The sequence below is a fragment of the Procambarus clarkii genome, chromosome 42, assembly GCF_040958095.1.
Source record: "Procambarus clarkii isolate CNS0578487 chromosome 42, FALCON_Pclarkii_2.0, whole genome shotgun sequence".
Lineage (NCBI taxonomy): Eukaryota > Metazoa > Arthropoda > Malacostraca > Decapoda > Cambaridae > Procambarus > Procambarus clarkii.
Window position 1 is genome coordinate 24412126 of NC_091191.1, and position 20812 is coordinate 24432937.

The following is a 20812-nucleotide window of genomic DNA, read 5'->3' on the forward strand; positions in this document are numbered from 1 at the left end:
AAAGCACAACTACCCTCGTCATGCCCACCTCGTCATGCTCTCACTTGTCTAGTGCCCTCGGGAAGTGGAGATATTTGAGGTGAATATATATCTCGAAGTCTCTACTTCTTTTGTAGGGTCTGATGGTGTAGTGGGTTAAAGCGTACTTGTTATGGCAGCTACTGGAAGGTAGTTGTGCTTTCTGGTTTCGAGGCCCACTGGTGGGTGTTGTCCAAAGATTGTTAATCTTCACTTGTGGTTTATGCAAGTATAGGCTTATATATATATATATATATATATATATATATATATATATATATATATATATATATATATATATATATATGTCGTACCTAGTAGCCAGAACGCACTTCTCAGCCTACTATGCAAGGCCCAATTTGCCTAATAAGCCAAGTTTTCATGAAATAATTGTTTTTCGACTTTCTAACCTACCTAACCTAACCTAACCTAACTTTTTCGGCTACCTAACATAACCTAACCTATATAGATTGGTTAGGTTAGGTTAGGTAGGGTTGGTTAGGTTCGGTCATATATCTACGTTAATTTTAACTCAAATAAAAAAAAATTGACCTCATACATAATGAAATGGGTAGCTTTATCATTTTATAAGAAAAAAATAGAGAAAATATATTAATTCAGGAAAACTTGGCTTATTAGGCAAATCGGGCGTTGCATAGTAGGCTGAGAAGTGCGTTCTGGCTACTAGGTACGACATATATATATATATATATATATATATATATATATATATATATATATATATATATATATATATATATATATATATATATATATATATATATATGTCATACCTAGTATCCAGAACGCACTTCTCAGCCTACTACGCAAGGCCCGATTTGCCTAATAAGACAAGTTTTCATGAATTAATTGTTTTTCGACTACCTAACCTGACCTAACCTAACTTTTCTGCTACCTTTTATTTTTTATTTTATTTTTATTTATGCATATACAAGAATGTACATAAGGAATGTGAGGATACAAATATGGTAATTACAGTCTTGTAAAGCCAGTAGCACGCGCAGCGTTTCGACCTAACCTAACCTAAACTATAAAGATAGGTTAGGTTAGGTAGGGTAGGTTAGGTTCGGTCATATATCTACGTTTTTTTAACTCCAGTAAAAAAAATTGACCTCATACATAATGAAATGGGTAGCTTTATCTTTTCATAAGAAAAAAATTAGAGAAAATATATTAATTCCGGAAAACTTGGCTTATTAGGCAAATCGGGCCTTGCATAGTAGGCCGAGTACGACGTTCTGGCTACTAGGTACGACATATATATATATATATATATATATATATATATATATATATATATATATATATATATATATATATATATATACATGTATATATATATATATATATATATATATATATATATATATATATATATATATATATATATATATGTCGTACCTAGTAGCCAGAACGCACTTCTCAGTCTACTTTGCAAGGCCCGATTTGCCTAATAAGCCAAGTTTTCATGAATTAATTGTTTTTCGACTACCTAACCTACCTAACCTAACCTAACCTAACTTTTTCGGCTACCTAACCTAACCTAACCTATAGAGATAGGTTAGGTTAGGTTAGGTAGTGTTGGTTAGGTTCGGTCATATATCTACGTTAATTTTAACTCCAATAAAAAAAAATTGACCTCATATATAATGAAATGGGTAGCTTTATCATTTCATAAGAAAAGAATTAGAGAAAATATAATAATTTAGGAAAACTTGGCCTATTAGGCAAATCGGGCCTTGCATAGTAGGCAAAGACGTGCGTTCTGGCTACTAGGTACGACATATATATATATATATATATATATATATATATATATATATATATATATATATATATATATTGGTGTATACTGGCAGCAGGTTTTCTTTCAAACATGTTTCATTGAATATGACCGCATATTCTGTATTTATTATTTTCTGGTTTAGGGCTTCTATCCCTCTAACTATTTTCTTAGCATCAGGGCTTAATTGGAATAGGAGTTCTCCAAAACTCATTTTCGTACTTTTAAGGTGAAGAAAAGAAGTGATTTACTATAGAGTGTATTACACTTATTTGTATAATTTGCACGACGTTTCGAACCTCCATGGTTCATTCTCAAGTGAACAGATCTTACAATACTAGTTGATTTTATACCCGCATTAGGTCAGTTGATAATACAATGAAGGTGAAAAACATGGGGGGATACATAAGGGATAAACATAGGGGCTGCAGAAGGCTTATTGGCCCATACGAGGCATCTCCTATCTAAACACAAAGATTAATCCAGTGTAATTGGCCTGTTATGTTGGACATTGTCTTCTGTGTTGGCATCGATATGTTCTTGTCTTGTCCTTACTCTCATGGTGGGTAGAGTAAATAGTTCCGTGATTTGGGTGTTCATGGTAGGTCGCTCTATTCTTATGTGAATTGCCTCAAGAATTTGTAATCTTCTTGAATCTTGGGTTTTGTCTATTATGCAAGTATTCTTGTTCAACATTTCTCTTGTTAGAGTAATGTCATGGGCTTGTCTCATGTGATTCCTAGGGGCACCAGATTGAAGATGGCATGTCAAACGCCTCGTCAGCTTGGTCGACGTCATACCTATGTACTTACATTGAAGGTTACATCCTTCGTGGGGGCAAGTGTACATGTATAAAACGCTTGACTGCTGTAGAGGGTTCTCCGTCGGCTTCGGGCTGTTTTTGATAAGGAGTTCGGAAGTCTTCTTGGTTTTGTAGAATATTATCAGGTTTATGTTTTGGTTAGGAGTAGTGCTTTTTACTCCTTTACGGATTATTTCTTTCATTATTCTTTCCTCTTCCTGATGAAAGGAAGCCCCTTTCATCAGTCCACAAGGAGACATGTATTTACAAATAGACGGAGTAGCAATGGGCTCCCCCTTAGGAGTTTTATTTGCTAATTTTTATATGGGAACCATCGAAGATAGGGTCTTCAGTAGCAGACAAAAACCAACTGTATATTGCCGTTATGTAGATGACATATTCGTAATAGTAAAAGACTCAGATGAACTAATTGACCTAAAAAGACACCTAGAGAGAGAGTCAGTACTCCGATTTACACATGAAAATAGTGAAAATAACAGTCTGCCATTCTTGGATGTACTAATAACAAAAACAGGAACCTCTTTAAGCACCAACGTATATACCAAGCCCACCAACATAGGATTATGCCTGAACGGTAGAAGTGAGTGCCCCCAAAGATACAAAGCCAGTGTTCTCAATGCTTATATTCGTCGAGCGCTTACCCACTGCTCTGAATGGAGCAACGTGAGTAGAGAGTTTGAAAGAGTAACTCAGGTATTGGTGAACAACGGATATAGCAACGCGGAAATAAACGCTGCTATAAGAAGACACTTGGACCGTTGGTATAATTCAGAACCTAAAACAGAAACCACAACACCCCCAATAAAATTATATTACAAATCAACCATGCACAGTGAACATATAAAAGAGGAAAGAATAATGAAAGAAATAATCCGTAAAGGAGTAAAAAGCACTACTCCTAACCAAAACATAAACCTGATAATATTCTACAAAACCAAGAAGACTTCCGAACTCCTTATCAAAAACAGCCCGAAGCCGACGGAGAACCCTCTACAGCAGTCAAGCGTTGTATACATGTACACTTGCCCCCACGAAGGATGTAACCTTCAATGTAAGTACATAGGTATGACGTCGACCAAGCTGACGAGGCGTTTGACATGCCATCTTCAATCTGGTGCCCCTAGGAATCACATGAGACAAGCCCATGACATTACTCTAACAAGAGAAATGTTGAACAAGAATACTTGCATAATAGACAAAACCCAAGATTCAAGAAGATTACAAATTCTTGAGGCAATTCACATAAGAATAGAGCGACCTACCATGAACACCCAAATCACGGAACTATTTACTCTACCCACCATGAGAGTAAGGACAAGACAAGAACATATCGATGCCAACACACTAGACAATGTCCAACATAACAGGCCAATTACACTGGATTAATCTTTGTGTTTAGATAGGAGATGCCTCGTATGGGCCAATAAGCCTTCTGCAGCCCCTATGTTTATCCCTTATGTATCCCCCCATGTTTTTCACCTTCATTGTATTATCACCTGACCTAATGCGGGTATAAAATCAACTAGTATTGTAAGATCTGTTCACTTGAGAATGAACCATGGAGGTTCGAAACGTCGTGCAAATTATACAAATAAGTGTAATACACTCTATAGTAAATCACTTCTTTTCTTCACCTTAAAAGTACGAAAATGAGTTTTGGAGAACTCCTATTCCAATTAAGCCCTGATGCTAAGAAAATAGTTAGAGGGATAGAAGCCCTAAACCAGAAAATAATAAATACAGAATATGCGGTCATATTCAATGAAACATATATATATATATGTCGTACCTAGTAGCCAGAACTCACTTCTCAGCCTACTATGCAAGGCCCGATTTGCCTAATAAGCCAAGTTTTCATGAATTAATTGTTTTTCGACTATCTAACCTACCTAACCTAACCTAACTTTTTCGGCTACCTAACCCAACCTAACCTATAAAGATAGGTTAGGTTAGGTTAGGTAGGGTTGGTTAGGTTCGGTCATATATCTACGTTAATTTTAACTCCAATAAAAAAAAATTGACCTCATACATAATGAAATGGGTAGCTTTATCATTTCATAAGAAAAAAATTAGAGAAAATATATTAATTCAGGAAAACTTGGCTTATTAGGCAAATCGGGCCTTGAATAGTAGGCCGAGAAGTGCGTTCTGGCTACTAGGTACGACATATATATATATATATATATATATATATATATATATATATATATATATATATATATGTCGTACCTAATAGCCAGAACGCACTTTTTGGCCTACTATTCATGGCCCGATTTGCCTAAAAAGCCAAGTTTTCCTGAATTAATGTATTTTCTCTAATTTTTTTCTTATGAAATGATAAATCTACCCTTTTCATTATGTATGAGGTCAATTTTTCTTTATTGGAGTTAAAATTAACGTAGATATATGACCGAACCTAACCAACCCTACCTAACCTAACCTAACCTATCTTTATAGGTTAGGTTAGGTAGCCGAAAAAGTTAGGTTAGGTTAGGTTAGGTAGGTTAGGTAGTCGAAAAACAATTAATTCATGAAAACTTGGCTTATTAGGCAAATCGGGCCTTGCATAGTAGGCTGAGAAGTGCGTTCTGGCTACTAGGTACGACATATATATATATATATATATATATATATATATATATATATATATATATATATATATATATATATATATATATATATATATATATATATATATAGCAAATCGGTCATATATGATGGCACTCTGGCAGGCTCACAAGATTCCCTGCTAGAAGACTTACAGCTGGTGAAGACACGGGGGGAGTCCATGGGTCTCGTTCTTAGCCCCTCCAAGTGCGAAATTATTGCATCTAGTGAAGTAATCATTAGAGCAGTGAAATCAGTTCTACCAGAAGCCTCAGTCGTTAAACCTACCGACAGCACACTACTCGGAGCTCCTCTGGGCCACAATGCCATTGCTGCAGTCCTTGACGAAAAGTTTAGAGACCTAAAGAGGATGGAAGAGAGAATTGGGGACTTGGACTCCCACGATGCCCTCTACCTTCTCACAAAGTGCCTTACCTTGCCCAGGCTAACATACTTCTTAAGGTGTGCACCAACTTTTGGCAACCCACTTCTAAATCAATATGATGAGCTCCTCAGGTCAATATTCAGGAAGGCGCTCAACCTAGATTTAGATGACAGTCAGTGGGACCAAGCAACACTACCAGTGAGATTTGGAGGGATAGGCATACGAAAGGCAACTGAGGTAGCACTTCCAGCATTCTTATCCTCATGTACAGCAGCCAACGAATTGGTAGGGCAGATCCTAGCAGAGCGTATGAGAGAGACAGCGGGAACTCATGATCAAACGTTCATCGAAGCAGCCAGACAATGGGACACCATTGCACACCCTCAACCCCGACCACAAGTCCCAAAAGACCACAAGCAGGCCCACTGGGATAGCCCCATAATGGAAAAGACTGTCACAGCAATGATTGACAACGCTGATGCTGAAAACAAAGCCCGCCTCCTAGCGGTAACAGCACCCCACGCCGGGGATTTTTTATTTGCTGTGCCCAATGCAGCCCTGGGAACTCGCCTCAGTCATGACGCTCTCCGCATTGGAGTTGCCCTTCGCCTTGCCGCCCCCATCCTCACCGAACATAGGTGCATCTGCGGAACTGCGATGGCAGACCAATATGGTCGTCATGGTCTGGTATGTCGTAAATCACAGGGTAAAATTGCAAGACATGAAGAAGTCAACGACATCATCAAGAGGAGCCTCGCCACAGCCCGCTGCCCGGCACAAAGAGAACCACACTTATCCAGACCTAACGACCCTCAGAAGCGCCCTGATGGGGTCACCTTGCTACCTTGGAAGGATGGTAAGCAAGTGGTATGGGACTACACGTGCGCTGCCACACTGGCCAGTACCTACCTCCACTACAGCACACGTGAAAGCGGTGGTGCTGCTTCTTTCAGGGAATCGCAGAAAATTATTAAATACAGAGGTCTAGCACACTGCTACAGCTTTGTTCCGATCGGCTCGGAGACCCTCGGTTCGTGGGGAAAATGTGCATTGAAGTTCCTGAAGGAATTGGGGGACAAATTGATCAGCGCTACAAAAGACCAGAGAGCAAAAAGTTTCTTGTTCCAGCGCCTCAGTGTTGCGATTCAGAGGGGAAATGCCTGTTGCGTCTTGGGCACTAGTCCAACTTCAGAGGAATTCGAAGAAGTGTTTGACTTGCAACAATGATCGAACCCGTCTGTGACATTCATCAATGTTTCCCATTGTTGTGTTCTTCAAGAGATCCATAACCTTTAAGCACCTTTTTGCATTATTATTTTTGTATCAACCCATGTATATCTTGTAACCATCAAATGCATAATAAAGCACAAAAAATATTCAAGGAAGGGGGTGGTAGGAGAAAAGCACACAGAAACTGTATTGGAGGGGATCTAAACATTCCCTCTAATGCGTTATGCGTGGTTTCCTCCGAGGCTATGGGTCCCCCTTCTTCCAGCTAGAGGTGGTACTCCCTTCTATATATATATTAAAAAAAAAAAAAAAAAAATATATATATATATATATATATATATATATATATATATATATATATATATATATATATATATATATATAAATATATATATATATATATATATATATATATATATATATATATATATATATATATATATATATATATATATATATAGCAGAACCCGGCCATGCGTTGCTGTGGCTCAGCAACCTTCCCTGTCCCCCAGTCCTCCCCACCATTCCCCCTTCACCCGTCTCCTCGGCCTCCCAACCATTCCCCACTCCACCATCCCCTCTTCCTTCCCATCATGACCCACTTCCCTGTCCCATTGTCCTCCCCATCATTCTCCATTCCCCCATCCCCTCGTCCCCACCATCCCAAACTCCCCTGTCCCTTCCTCCTTCCCGACTATAACCCCCTCCCTTCTCCCCTTGTCCTACCCACAATCTCTCATTTCCGTCCCCTCGTCATGCCCACCATTCCCTACTCCTTCATCCGATGCCTTTCCAAATGGTCTGATGTTCCCATCAGAAAATTGGGAACATCAAGTGATCTGATGTTCCCATCACTGAAATATAAGAAAAACAGTTAAAAAATGAAAGGAATTTATGAAAAAAATAAACTATGCTCACAAAATGAATGGTATTATAAACAACACAGCTCAATTCCAACACAATTCACACAAAATAATTAAATCTAAATGAAAATAAATCAAAATCTATGAAAACTCAATTTATCAATGGAATCAGAAATATTGAAATGGATTGTAATATATTTAGTATTGCATGTGTGTTGCTCTTACATGAAACAGATGGCGCTGTTTTTCAAGAAAAGCATAGTTTTACCTGTCACAGGTGTGGCATCTATACTTATACGTATGAAATGAACAGTAAGGTAAAAAACACAGCTCAATTCCAACACAATGTCACACAAAATAATTCAATAAAAAGTTAAACAAATCAAAATCTATGAATATGTAATTTATCAATGCAATCGGAAACCTTGAAATGGAAATTGTCACATATTTAATAAACTGTGAAAGTTGTTATTATGTGCAACAGATGGCGCTGTTTTTCAAAAACGCATGTTTTTACCTGTCACAGGGGTGGCATCTATATAGTAGGTATATTAAAAGACGCGCCCATTCGAATGCAACGTTGTCTCAAAATTTCAAAGCAATCGGTGAAGTACTTTTGGAGATTACAGGGTGTGTTGTTCTTACAATCAACAGATGGCGCTGTTTAAAAAAAAAAAAAAAAAAATTCTGTCACATGTGAGACATGTATATAGTACATACATAAAAAGAGGCGCCTATTCGAATACAACGTTGTGTCAAAATTTCTAAGCAATCTGAAAAGAGGTTTCGACGATTTCCCTCACATGAAAAACACCTGAAAAACACAGTTTTTCAGAATTTTTTTTTACCGTCACAGACGTAACTTCTATATAATATGTATATAAAAACCTGGCCGGATGCGAATGGAACGTTGAGTGAAAATTTCAAAGCAATCGGTGAACAACGTTCGGAGATTATCGGTTATGCACAAACGAACATTTCCATTTTTATTTATATAGATGATAGATAGATTAGAGGGCAGTTGGAGGCACCAGATGTCGCCTCTACACTGTTACATGTAAACAAACTGCCCAGCTTTAATGATTTATTGAATGTTCTTCCAAGGGTCAGACTAATCATTTCCTTATATCGTTTTAGGAGCCTTAAAAATTGTTTGCCTGAGACTGAGAACTTGTTATTTATTTAACATTATTTCTGTAATAATTTAATCATTAGTAACTTATTTATCTGCACTTGTGCAAACATTACTATATATCTTCCCCCTTCCTCCCTGACCACCTGCAGATATCCGGTTTGATGTGGACGACCCCAAAGTTCATAGCTTCAACAAGCTTATCAATGAAGCCTTCGACCTGTCACAAGGCGACAATATTTTGTTTGACATGTACCCTTGGCTCGTCCCAATTGCTCCTACCTCTCTCAGAAAACGACTTGGAATAGAAGATATGCTTCATTCATTTTCAGAGATCAGAGATTATGTATTGGTGAGTGTAGTGTCTTTGTCTCAAATGGTACCCCTAGTATGCATTTCACATGGATGAATGTCCTCATTTTCTAGATGAACTGAAATTTTGCTCCCAACTACCCTATATGTCACATGTGTCTCGATAAAATCCTCAGTGAATTTGACTATCACAGACCACCTTATTGTGACTCTGCTTTGTACTGGCATCCTAAGGTCTCCTATAACATGCTGCATATCTATTCTGGTTTAGAACTTTCTTTGGATAATTACTTCTGCACCCTCTCTCAGTTGGTGGTGGTTGTAGTGGTAGTAGTGGTGGCAGTAATAGAGGGAGAAGTAACAGTGATGATGGTGACAGTTGTCGCAGTACTATTAATATCTGCTACTACTATCACCTACTACTATACTGTACTGTACCACTAGAATTGCAGAATGCCTGTACTCTCATAGTCATGAATGACTTCAGAACCTCTGTGCTCACCTGCTTCATGTCAAAACACATGCACCATCATAATTGGTATTAGAACACAAACACCATCAGGGAAATTTTTTTTATTATACAGCATTTCCACGTACATTGTACGATCATTTGTCTCGAGATTCAAGTGCTTAGATCTGTGCTTAAGAGTGCTTCACAAAGTTGTTTTTTACGGATCTTTATTCCACAGCCTCTTGTTGTTTTTGTTTTGTGCCACTGTTACTCTCACTTGACAATTACGGTGCACATTTTAGCAGTATGACTTATTAACAGTCAGACAAGTGTTGCGACCAACTCGCCACGGTTTACTACACCAATTGTAAAACCCTGCTCCAGAAAACGTGCATTACCATCATGAATCTGGAGAAGCTATTCTTGACTATATAACACATGCACTCACCTCTAATATGTGCACTCTTCATCCTGAGTACAGAGAGTGGTGGATGAGCACGAGGCCACGGTAGACCCCAACAATCCTAAGGACTACATAGACAAGTACCTGGTGGAGATGGCAGCACAGCAAGGCCACTCAGAGTCTACCATGAGCAGTGAGTGGAGAAACTTTACCTTCATATTTATCTATTTAATGCAATTATGTCTTCGATAGCTGGCTTGTTATCAGTATGTGGTACCTTCGTTTACGATTCTAATCCGTTCCCAGAGACGCGTCGTACAACAAAAAATCGTAAACCAAAACGAATTTCCCCATTAGAAATAATGTAAATTGAATTTATCTGTTTCACACACACCGAAAAATATTAACTTAAAAATACATATTATTCCAAATCCCACTCATATTTTGTTCTACAGTACAGTATATATATTTTACCTTTACTGACGACTCTTCTTGGCATATGGAAGACTGTGAGGAGGGGGGGGGGGGGTGTGGAGGAGAGGTGTTAGTGATTGGAAAGGGAATCCCTCTTCCATTATAACATCAGGCAGTGATGACATTTCTGGGGTACTCTCTCTCTCTTACGTTTTGCAGGCATACCACTAGCACCTGGTTGTGGCTCACTGCTTGTTTGTCTCAACAAGAACCTGTCCATAGAGACCTGGTTCCTTACGTCTCCTTACATCTTAATACATGTCTGTAGTGAGGCTTCACAATATAATTTAAAAGGTGAAGGCAACAGACTACTGCAGCTTGATTTGGGTGAGTCAAACCCTTCCCTGCTCGCCTTAAACTCTTTCATATCTGCACCACCTTTCATCACTGCACCACCGGGGGCCTGAGAGCTGAGTGGACAACGCTTCGGATTCATAGTCGTGAGGTTCCGGGTTCGATCCCCGGTGAGGCGGAAACAAATGGGCAGAAATTCCTTCAACCTGACGGCCCTGTTACCTAGCAGTAAATAGGTAAATAACATGGGAGTTAGACAGCTGCTACGGGCTGCTTCCTGGGGGTGTGTAACAATGACCGGGCCGCTGGGACGCTAAGCCCAGATATCATATAAGATAACCCCAAGATAGATCACTCTTTCCGGAGGATTTCTTTATAAGATCTCCATGCAATATCCTTGTTTTTGAACAAATGATTGCCTCTAAAATGCTATCACCTGCTAAATGCTTGTTGTTTATCCAAATTAATAATAACTTTTCTACATCCTCAAGTGTTTGTGTTTGTTTGTTTCGTGATAGTTGTTACGCTTTTTGCCCACTTAGCACTCAATGTCCTTTTTCTTAGCATTTATGGTGGATATCGTAGACATAGATTTGTTGTAATTGATTCAACAACCTTAATACCATTTTCATGTTTACAAATAATCTCTTGTTTTGTTGACCAAACTACACACTAGAAAATGAAGGGAAAACGACATTTCGGTCCATCCTGGAGTCTCGAGCCCCGAGCAGCACGCGCTCGTTTGACCCATAAACGGATCTTGCAACCTACTCTCGCACAACACAACACATATATGCCTTATTGCTTACAGTCACTAATTTGCTTATAAATAATTACATGTATGACATAATCCAAGCTAATTTTTTTCAGGGCACTAACTTTTTCTTTCAGTTTTATTAAACAATAGAGATTTTATACAAAATTTGACAATATCCTGAGTTACTTTACAATTTATTTAAATATTTTAGATTTGTTTTATTATTTTAATAAAACTGTAATATCAATACAAGTATAGGTTCAGTATTAATTGTAATATCTTAACATACTAAGAAGGTTAGGTTAGGTTGTGGTTTTCTATTCAACTTTTCAAGGCAAACTTAAATATTCACAATAAATTAGTATGTCACATATGCACTTATTCATAAGCAAGATATAGACTGTAAGCAAGTGCGAGAACGGGTTGTATCAACAGACGTCATATTCCAAGGAAAACGTCGTACAACATTTCAAATTTTATGATGAACTTGACGACGTATAACAAAAAGTAATCGTACTCTAGGGCAGTCGTACACCAAGGTACGCTGTACTATTAACCCCATTCTTACGGTACCTGAGATAAGGTATAATACTTCACTGTCAATAAGTGGTGTGTTATTAATGGTATGCATTTTGCTTGGGCAGGCGAGACCAATTGAGACCTAAAGGACTACTTATCACTGAACATCTTTCCTCGTCGTCCCTCAACCAACATCATCTTCCCTGCATACGAGTTTCAACAAGGAGTCCTAAGTGGATCTCAGAACACTAACTGAAATATTTAAGAAGTCCTTAAAAATTTTCCCAATTATTTTCACCATGTATATGTATATATGTACATATACATGGTGAAAATAATTGGGAAATATATATATATATATATATATATATATATATATATATATATATTAAATATATATATTAAATATATATATATATATAAATATAAATATATATATATTAAATATGACCGAAAAAGTGAGATTTATCTCAGTGCCATGCAACCTCTGAAGAGACAACTAACACAACACCTATACCCCCTATTAGACTATTTTACAGGAACTTCTTTTCCACAGCTCATAAAACGGAGGAAAGGGTCCTGAAAGATATTGTTGATAGGAACGTTATCCCTACAGACAAAAATCAAAAGATACAATTGACGATTTACTATAAAACCAAAAAAACGGCCAACCTACTCATGAGAAACTCTCCAGACACAAAGCAGAACGCCTTAAGAGACCAACGTCGTCTATGCCTTCAAATGCCCACTTGGGGACTGTAAGCCTCAAAGAGCTCAGTATATAGGCAAGACAACAACATCTCTTTCCATGTGATTAACGATGCATAAGCAACAGGGCTCCATTAAGGAACATATAATCTCTTCCTACAACCAGACCATCTTACTTTTTCGGTCATATTTAATAATATATGTCTACAGGAAAGACTGCTACCAAAATATACTAATATATATATATATATATATATATATATATATATATATATATATATATATATATATATATATATATATATATATATATATATATATATATATATATGTCGTACCTAGTAGCCAGAACGCACTTCTCAGCCTACTATGCAAGGCCCGATTTGCCTAATAAGCCAAGTTTTCATGAATTAATTGTTTTTCGACTACCTAACCTACCTAACCTAACTTTTTCGGCTACCTAACCTAACCTAACCTATAAAGATAGGTTAGGTTAGGTTAGGTAGGGTTGGTTAGGTTCGGTCATATATCTACGTTAATTTTAACTCCAATAAATAAAAATTTACCTCATGCATAATGAAATGGGTAGCTTTATCATTTCATAAGAAAAAATTAGAGAAAATATATTAATTCAGGAAAACTTGGCTTATTAGGCAAATCGGGCTTTGCATAGTAGGCTGAGAAGTGCGTTCTGGCTACTAGGTACGACATATATATATATATATATATATATATATATATATATATATATATATATATATATATATATATATATATATATATATATATATATATATATATATATACATACACATTGGTGAATACTTACAGCAGGTTTTCATTTATACACGTTTCATTGAATATGACTGCATATTCTGTATTGATTATTTTGTTGTTTAGGGCTTTGTTACGGCCCTATTGGGTCGCAACTGGGTTCTTTCTCTGATGTTAATAGAGTTTAGGTATCCGGCCCCAAGCTAGTAGTGGCTTTCAAGAGGTGTGATCCGTAACGCAAGTAAATTAAAGGGGGGAAGGGATAAAACTGCACAAAATTAAATATATATTCACCACCACCAATAAATATATATATAAACTGTCACACGCGGTTACTATGACTACACGTATGTACAATCACTTGTCTTTCTCTGAAGACTCTGGACGTTCACGGTGCTCAAGACGAGTGGTCCTGGTTCTCTTCTGGCCTCACGATGAATCCTTTGATTCCCTCGGCGAGTCTACCCCGGCCACAGGTCAGCCAAATCACAGTCTCACTGGGTGCACCGTCGTGGAGGCCTTCAACCACAAACCCAGCCTGTAGCTGGCAGGTTCCAATCAGTTCCGCTGGTTAGGCCACTCCACGACCGATACTAGGATTGCGAGCCCTAGGCAGGAGCCTCGTGTGATTCCACAGATCACTCTCCTTACCACAACACCCCAGTGGCTAGTCTTCTCCACCAGTCAGCCCCGGGTATGACAATTCCTGGTTCTGCCACCTCACAAGCAGGCTAACACAACAGTGTTCATCCGGGGGGGGGGTGACTCACAGCTTCAACAGCAAATGCGTGGAGGTTCTACGGCTGCCTTGGGTAGACTCCCCATCGTCCAATCCAGCAGTCCCAGGTCGACTCTGTAATCAGACACGTCATCAGTACTGGTTACACTCTAACGCACCTCACTTACGGGCTTAGACACAAACGCCCACCTATCCCCTCCATAGATGGCATTGCTGTCTAAGCGTCACTTCACCAGAGGTCAGCAGCGGCTGTGTTATGAGCTGATCAGGACGGGAAACCAGCCCTTGTGGCCGGTATATCCTGTCCTCACTAGATGGCGTCGTCCATTTGGAGGGGGTTTCGGGAGCTGACCCACAGATGGCGCGGTCAAGTTCAAGTTCAAGTATGTTTATTGAGATAAGCAATAAATACATCTCAAAGGGACAGAGTAGCTTAGGCTATTTCTACCCCCTATTTCTACTATTTCTATATTTCTACGCGGTCGTCACTGCTCCGTGCTCGGACGCTGGATTCGGGTCCGTAACAGGCTTCTATCCTTCTGACTATTGCTCTTGCATAATGGTTTATTGGTAGAGCATTCCTCAAAATGTTATCTTTGTTCGAGGAGAAGGAAAATAAATAATTAACTGTAGAAAGTATTACACTTGTTATAAATTTACACAGCGTTTCGAACCTACATGGTTCATTCTTAAGTGAAGGGACAGTGCTGAGCGTATTGGATTTAACGTGAAGATTCCAACATACACGACACTGCTCAAAATGTCAAGCCCACTACACCTGATCAATGTTTGTATGTGCTTCCTCCCCTCTTATTTTATTCGTCCCTGTTTACATCTCATATCCGTCCCCCATTTATGGCCTTTTTTTCCTTTACGATGCACTCCTCACCTATTTGAGTATATTTACATGTACATATAAATATGTACTATCAATATTTACATGTACACTATATTCATATTTATATACAGCATTCCACTACACATGGTGATATATACCCTGACTTAACAAAATATCGTGAAGTACTACTGTACCCAAACTAAACTTCGTAACGAAAGATCACATTCACGCTAAATATCAACGACCTATAGGCTACTTAAGCACGTGTCACCTCTTGGCTGGCGTAATCTTCATCAACCAATCAATCCTAACTACACCCTCTACCCTGACCACTGTACCCTAACAGAGGAGGACCTGTGGGTGCAAGTAGCAGATCTGTTCACAGCCGGGAGTGAGACAACCAACCAGACACTTCGTTGGGTCCTAATGTACATGGCCAAGTACCCTGAGATCCAGGCCAAACTTCAACACCAGATTGATGAGGTGGTGCCCAGGACACACCTTCCCTCCCTCCAAGACAAGCCCAGGTATGTTTAGCATGTTGTATTAGGTAAAAACAAAAACAAACAAAAATATACAAAGTTATTTAGTTGGTAAATTTATTGCCATTCTATCAGATAGATCAAAAATATTATGACAAACATTACAGTACAAAACCTGTATTATTGGTCACAAAAACCCTCCCTCACTGTTTATATGTATTAACACATATCAAATCTTTCTTACTTCAAAATATTATACTGTTTGGCTCTAGTGAGGCAGCTTTTGTTTATTAGCCCATGTGAGGCTGTGTAGAAGAGATTTTGTTAACACATTCCCGTTTTCACTCGAGTATTTATCCAAACTATGATGGGATATTTCCAGTTTATTTGCTTATATAATGCATCTATTTTTATACACAGATCTTGAACCCTATTTCCTAATCAGTGTTTACCAAATTATTTTCTAAACCTACGCTTTTATAGCTTGATTCCATGATAATGCTGCTGATAACTTATCATCATCATCTTTAACACATCTCTGCCCTTCAGACTTGCCTATCTTGAAGCTGTGATCAGCGAGGTGAACCGACATGTATCCTTAGTACCCTTGGGACTGGTTCACTCTGCAACTACTGACACCCAACTTGCTGGCTACACCATACCAAAGGTAAACACTCGCACTGCATTTAACCCATAAGTGCACACTACTTGTACTGCTGATATCACTATACCACAAGTACACAGCTTCACGATGTTAAAAGTACACACTCTTAGACTACCAGTTCTATCATACAAAATGTGCTCACACACACAGTATCACCAGTAACCCTGTACTAATGTTTATGCTCAATGAGTGGCCAGCTTCACCATGCTAAATGTACACAAAACTTGTTTTTGTTATACTATAATTGTCTTCAAAGCTCACCACCTCTGTATTATTGCCTCTACTCGGTATTTCCTACCATTCTGTTTACTCCAGTATGTTATGTTATTGTGCAAATTTAGGACCTGACCCTCCTGTATCTTCCATGTAAGTGGTGCTTCTTTCACATCTTTTTTCTTGTGAGTACATTTTGTGAGCTTTGAGACAGTCCTAATAACTTAGGAGCTCTATCACGTTGATGCATGCTGCATGTTCTCTGAATTCCCACTGTTTTAGTAATTGGTACATGTGGGACAGAGATGCAGTACATATGGGAGATTGTTTATATCCATCTGATATAAGACTAGGAACATCACTGAATATAACTTAAAATAACTGATAAATTTCTACTTTGTGTTCTCCATTACTGCAGAATATCACCTGAAATGTTCCCCTTACTGTTAAAGGAAGTTATGCTGTGCACTTTATCATAAGATTTAACATGGGAACCAATACAAAATATTTCAGTGAGAATATATGAATAAGTTACTTCATGTCCACTATAACAAATAAAATTGTCGCTGCAAAATCGTTAACCAGTAAGTTTTTGGATATAACAGTAATGTTTAATTAAACTGTCAAACAATTTCACTTTATTATTTAATTTGATCTTGCCCTCTGCATTCAGTGAGTGTTTAATAACATTGCTTTATTTGTTTATTAGGACACAGTGATCGTTCCTAACGTCGAAATGTGCCACAATGATCCAGCCTACTGGGAGAAGCCTAACGAATTTTATCCAGAACATTTTCTCGATAGTGAAGGCAAATATGATACCAAGAAGAAGAGTTACATTCCTTTCTCCATTGGTAAGTGAAGAAAGTTTTATTACATGAACATTATTATTTCTCGTGCATTTATCTAATTTCCACGACATGAAGTAATAATGTAGCAGATTGATTTTACCAATTACTTAGGTTAGTTGTCTATAATTCTGAGGTGTTAAATGACAACTTTCCAAAAAGAATAAGTTCATAATTTGTTCTAAGCAATGGCTGTCTAAAATATTATTTTGTTTCTTCAAGTATAGCAGCTGCTAAAGTATGAAATCCTCTCAAACATTGGCTGTTACGTAACTTACACAATGATCTTCCAGGTCGACGAGTGTGCCCTGGTGAGGCTTTGGCCCGTATGGAACTTTACCTTTTTCTGTCAGCACTTCTACAGAACTTCACCTTCTCAGTTCCTGAAGGAGAAGAACTGGACTTGAAGAAGGATCCCAAAGCTGTATTGTTTAATTTTCCCAAACCTCTCAACATCATCATCAACAAAAGGGAATGATGCAGAGTAAGCAGCAGGCAATTATCAAGAAAACGTGCAAAGTCCTAGAAGCCACGATATTTTTCTCTTTAATCCAGCAATGAAGACTTTGCCCCGAATCTAGCTTTGAAGATCTCGCAATCATGAGCACATAATCCTGAATATGAATCTTTTTCACATTAATTTTCTAAACAAACACGGGGTCCCATTGCATGATGTGGTGAGGCAAGAAACCAAAGCTGTGTGGTGTGGCTATTTGTCTCACTGTGGCAACATCTGCAGGACTGCTGCCCATGACTGCTGTGTTAGTACCGAGTCCCTCACTCCCATGAGAGGTGCCCAGGATTTTTATTCCCAAGATGCAATCTGTTAACTGGAGAGCTCGGGAATAAGCTGTACTCACCTAATTGTGCTTGCGGGGGTTGAGCTCTGGCTCTTTGGTCCCGCCTCTCAACTGTCAATCAACTAATGTACAGGTTCCTGAGCCTTTTGGGCTCTATCATATCTAAACTTGAAACTGTGTATGGAGTCAGCCTCCACCACATAACTTCCTAATGAATTCCATTTGTCAACCACTCTGACACTAAAAAAGTTCTTTCTAATATCTCTGTGGCTCATTTGGGCACTCAGTTTCCACCTGTGTCCCCTAGTGCGTGTGCCCCTTGTGTTAAATAGTCTGTCTTTATCTACCCTGTCGATTCCCTTGAGAATCTTGAATGTGGTGATCATGTCCTCCCTAACTTCTGTCTTCCAACGAAGTGAGGTTTAATTCCCGTAGTCTCTCCTCGAGGCTCATACCTCTCAGCTCGGGTACTAGTCTGGTGGCAAACCTTTGAACCTTTTCCAGTTTAGTCTTATGCTTGAATAGATATGGACTCCATGCTGGAGCCGCATACTCCAGGATTGGTCTGACATGTGTGGTATATAATGTTCCGAAAGATTCCTTACACAAGTTTCTAAAGGCCGTTTTTATGTTAGCCAACCTGGCATATGCCGCTGTGTGTTCCCGCAGGTGTTTTAAATTTTATGCTAGACCTAAAAGCGTTAAAACGTCGTTGTACTCACCCCACATGAAGCGACCCTGGTCACTATGTAAAGATTAAAGGCTTAAAACTAAGAATTTGTTATGTATCATCCACACACTTTAATTTCTGTTGATTTTGGTAAAATGTTTTTCAGAAATTGAATGTCGAGTAAAAGGATAATAAAATATATGATATAAAAACTTACTCTTGATTATTAAAGAAAGATAATTTGTCATTGATTAATAAGTGAAAGTTTTATTGTTGCTGCCAATGTGCTAAATAATAAGCAGGTCAGAGGATGATAGATACCCAATTTGTACAGCAATGAATTGGTAATAAAGCCTGGTTATAACTTAATTACGCACGATAGTGCTGTTTACTAGTAAAAAAAGACCATTATTTAGAAGCGTATTAATAGCAGAAAAACTTGCTTTGACCAGCAAATTGATAAATGACCCGTTATGTGAGCAGAAGAATTTTACTGGAGTGTGTATAAGTGATGCTTGTGAGGCAACAGCATAACTGAAAAAATTTAACTTTCTTGTTTGTTGGTGCTAATTCCAAGCCTCTGATGTACTTTTTTGGTATTTTTTTACGTTTATTTAATACAAAAAATTAATACATTTACAATGACATAGGAAATCTTAGTGGAATTATTTTACACAATTTATTACACAATTTCTTACTATCAAGGAACAGGACAATAACACCACAAAGAAAAACCAGCTTTGAATACAATGAAACGCTATTTTCTAGGTGTCTCGGAGGCTTCCTGAAGCTATCCGAACTGATATGGGCTATATTATTAGTTTGGGGTCATTAGTCACAGGAGTCTCTTATACCTACCAGGGAGCAGAACCTGGCTCACTCAGAAAGGCACAGAATGGCCTTTGAGCACTTTACATTTAATAAACACTTTCAAGTGTGGCGCCCGAGAACGTTACCAACTTTTCTCCTGAGTGCGCGTGACGAACTCGTTCACGAGTCACGAGAAAAAATATTTGTATAAAATCTATTTTCTATCCGATCGACTTGGGGATAGTTTACAAATGTTTGCCATAAAATGTACGTTTTCTCTAATAGCTGAAGAGCTTATTTGGAAGAACGACATAACATTGCATCATCGTGGTAAAACAATTGTATTATTGACACGACGAGTGTAATCGACGTAGTTCTTTTTATTTGTTGCCGGTCTAACGCATCCTTATGTGACATTTTATACTTATGTTCTTTTAGAACATTCTATTGTGAACACATTGGTACAAAAATGAAATATGTAAATCGAAAATTAACGTCAGGACAGTGAAAAGAGTATACACTTTTCAGTGTTGCCGCTCGATCACCCAAAACGTTGCACACACAAGGTGCAAGTTTTTTTCCACTGCGTCGAGGGCACAAAAGTGTACAGTATGTCATAATTGCCGTCGACCAGGAAAGGACTCAGAAAAGTAGGGAATCAAAACAGACGACTGTCTGATTAACTTGTGCAATCTTCATCCTAAAAGGAGCAAAATAACTCCCCTAGATATATAAACAAAACAAGCAACTCTTCTTCCAACTAGCACTCCCACTCGTAGGCATTAATCCTCTGTGGGGTAGCCGGCAGCCCACCACCCTAGTTTTTGAACGAGGAAAACTGTCGACCATTTGGAGGGAGGGAGTCAGGCAACCTCCAGGGCTCACCCAGAAAATGGTGTTACATTTCATTCAACGCTGGTTGTCTGTGGGGAGCCCCGTCGGCTCCCTGCAGCTAACTACCCAAGGAAAAATCAGGGACTTACCCGAGAGGCGGCAGCACCGCACGTCTCAAGATGAGGAAGAGACAGACGGCCCAAGGGCACACAGGGCCGTGAAGGAACCGGAACGGTCACGAGATACCTGTGTGCCAGGACCGTGTGCGACCTGCGAAACCCCCACCACCGAATGTCGATCCAAGTCATATTGGCAAAAACCACTGCGACAGCAGCATACTAGCAAACATCATGGGCATGA

General features: G+C 38.5%; 1 protein-coding gene across 2 annotated transcripts in view; it reads left to right on the top strand.

Moving 5' to 3' along the window:
- Positions 1–18915, top strand: part of LOC138373614 (cytochrome P450 2L1-like) — a 120996-nt gene extending 102081 nt beyond the window's left edge. For both annotated transcript variants that reach the window (XM_069339953.1, XM_069339952.1), the window contains exons 6-11: positions 9015–9214; positions 10107–10221; positions 15478–15658; positions 16163–16280; positions 17200–17344; positions 17632–18915. In XM_069339953.1, the coding sequence (XP_069196054.1) occupies positions 9015–9214; positions 10107–10221; positions 15478–15658; positions 16163–16280; positions 17200–17344; positions 17632–17816 (944 nt within the window). In that variant the 3' untranslated portion in view covers positions 17817–18915. The remainder of the gene's footprint in view (positions 1–9014; positions 9215–10106; positions 10222–15477; positions 15659–16162; positions 16281–17199; positions 17345–17631) is intronic.
- Positions 18916–20812: the final 1897 nt, after the last annotated feature.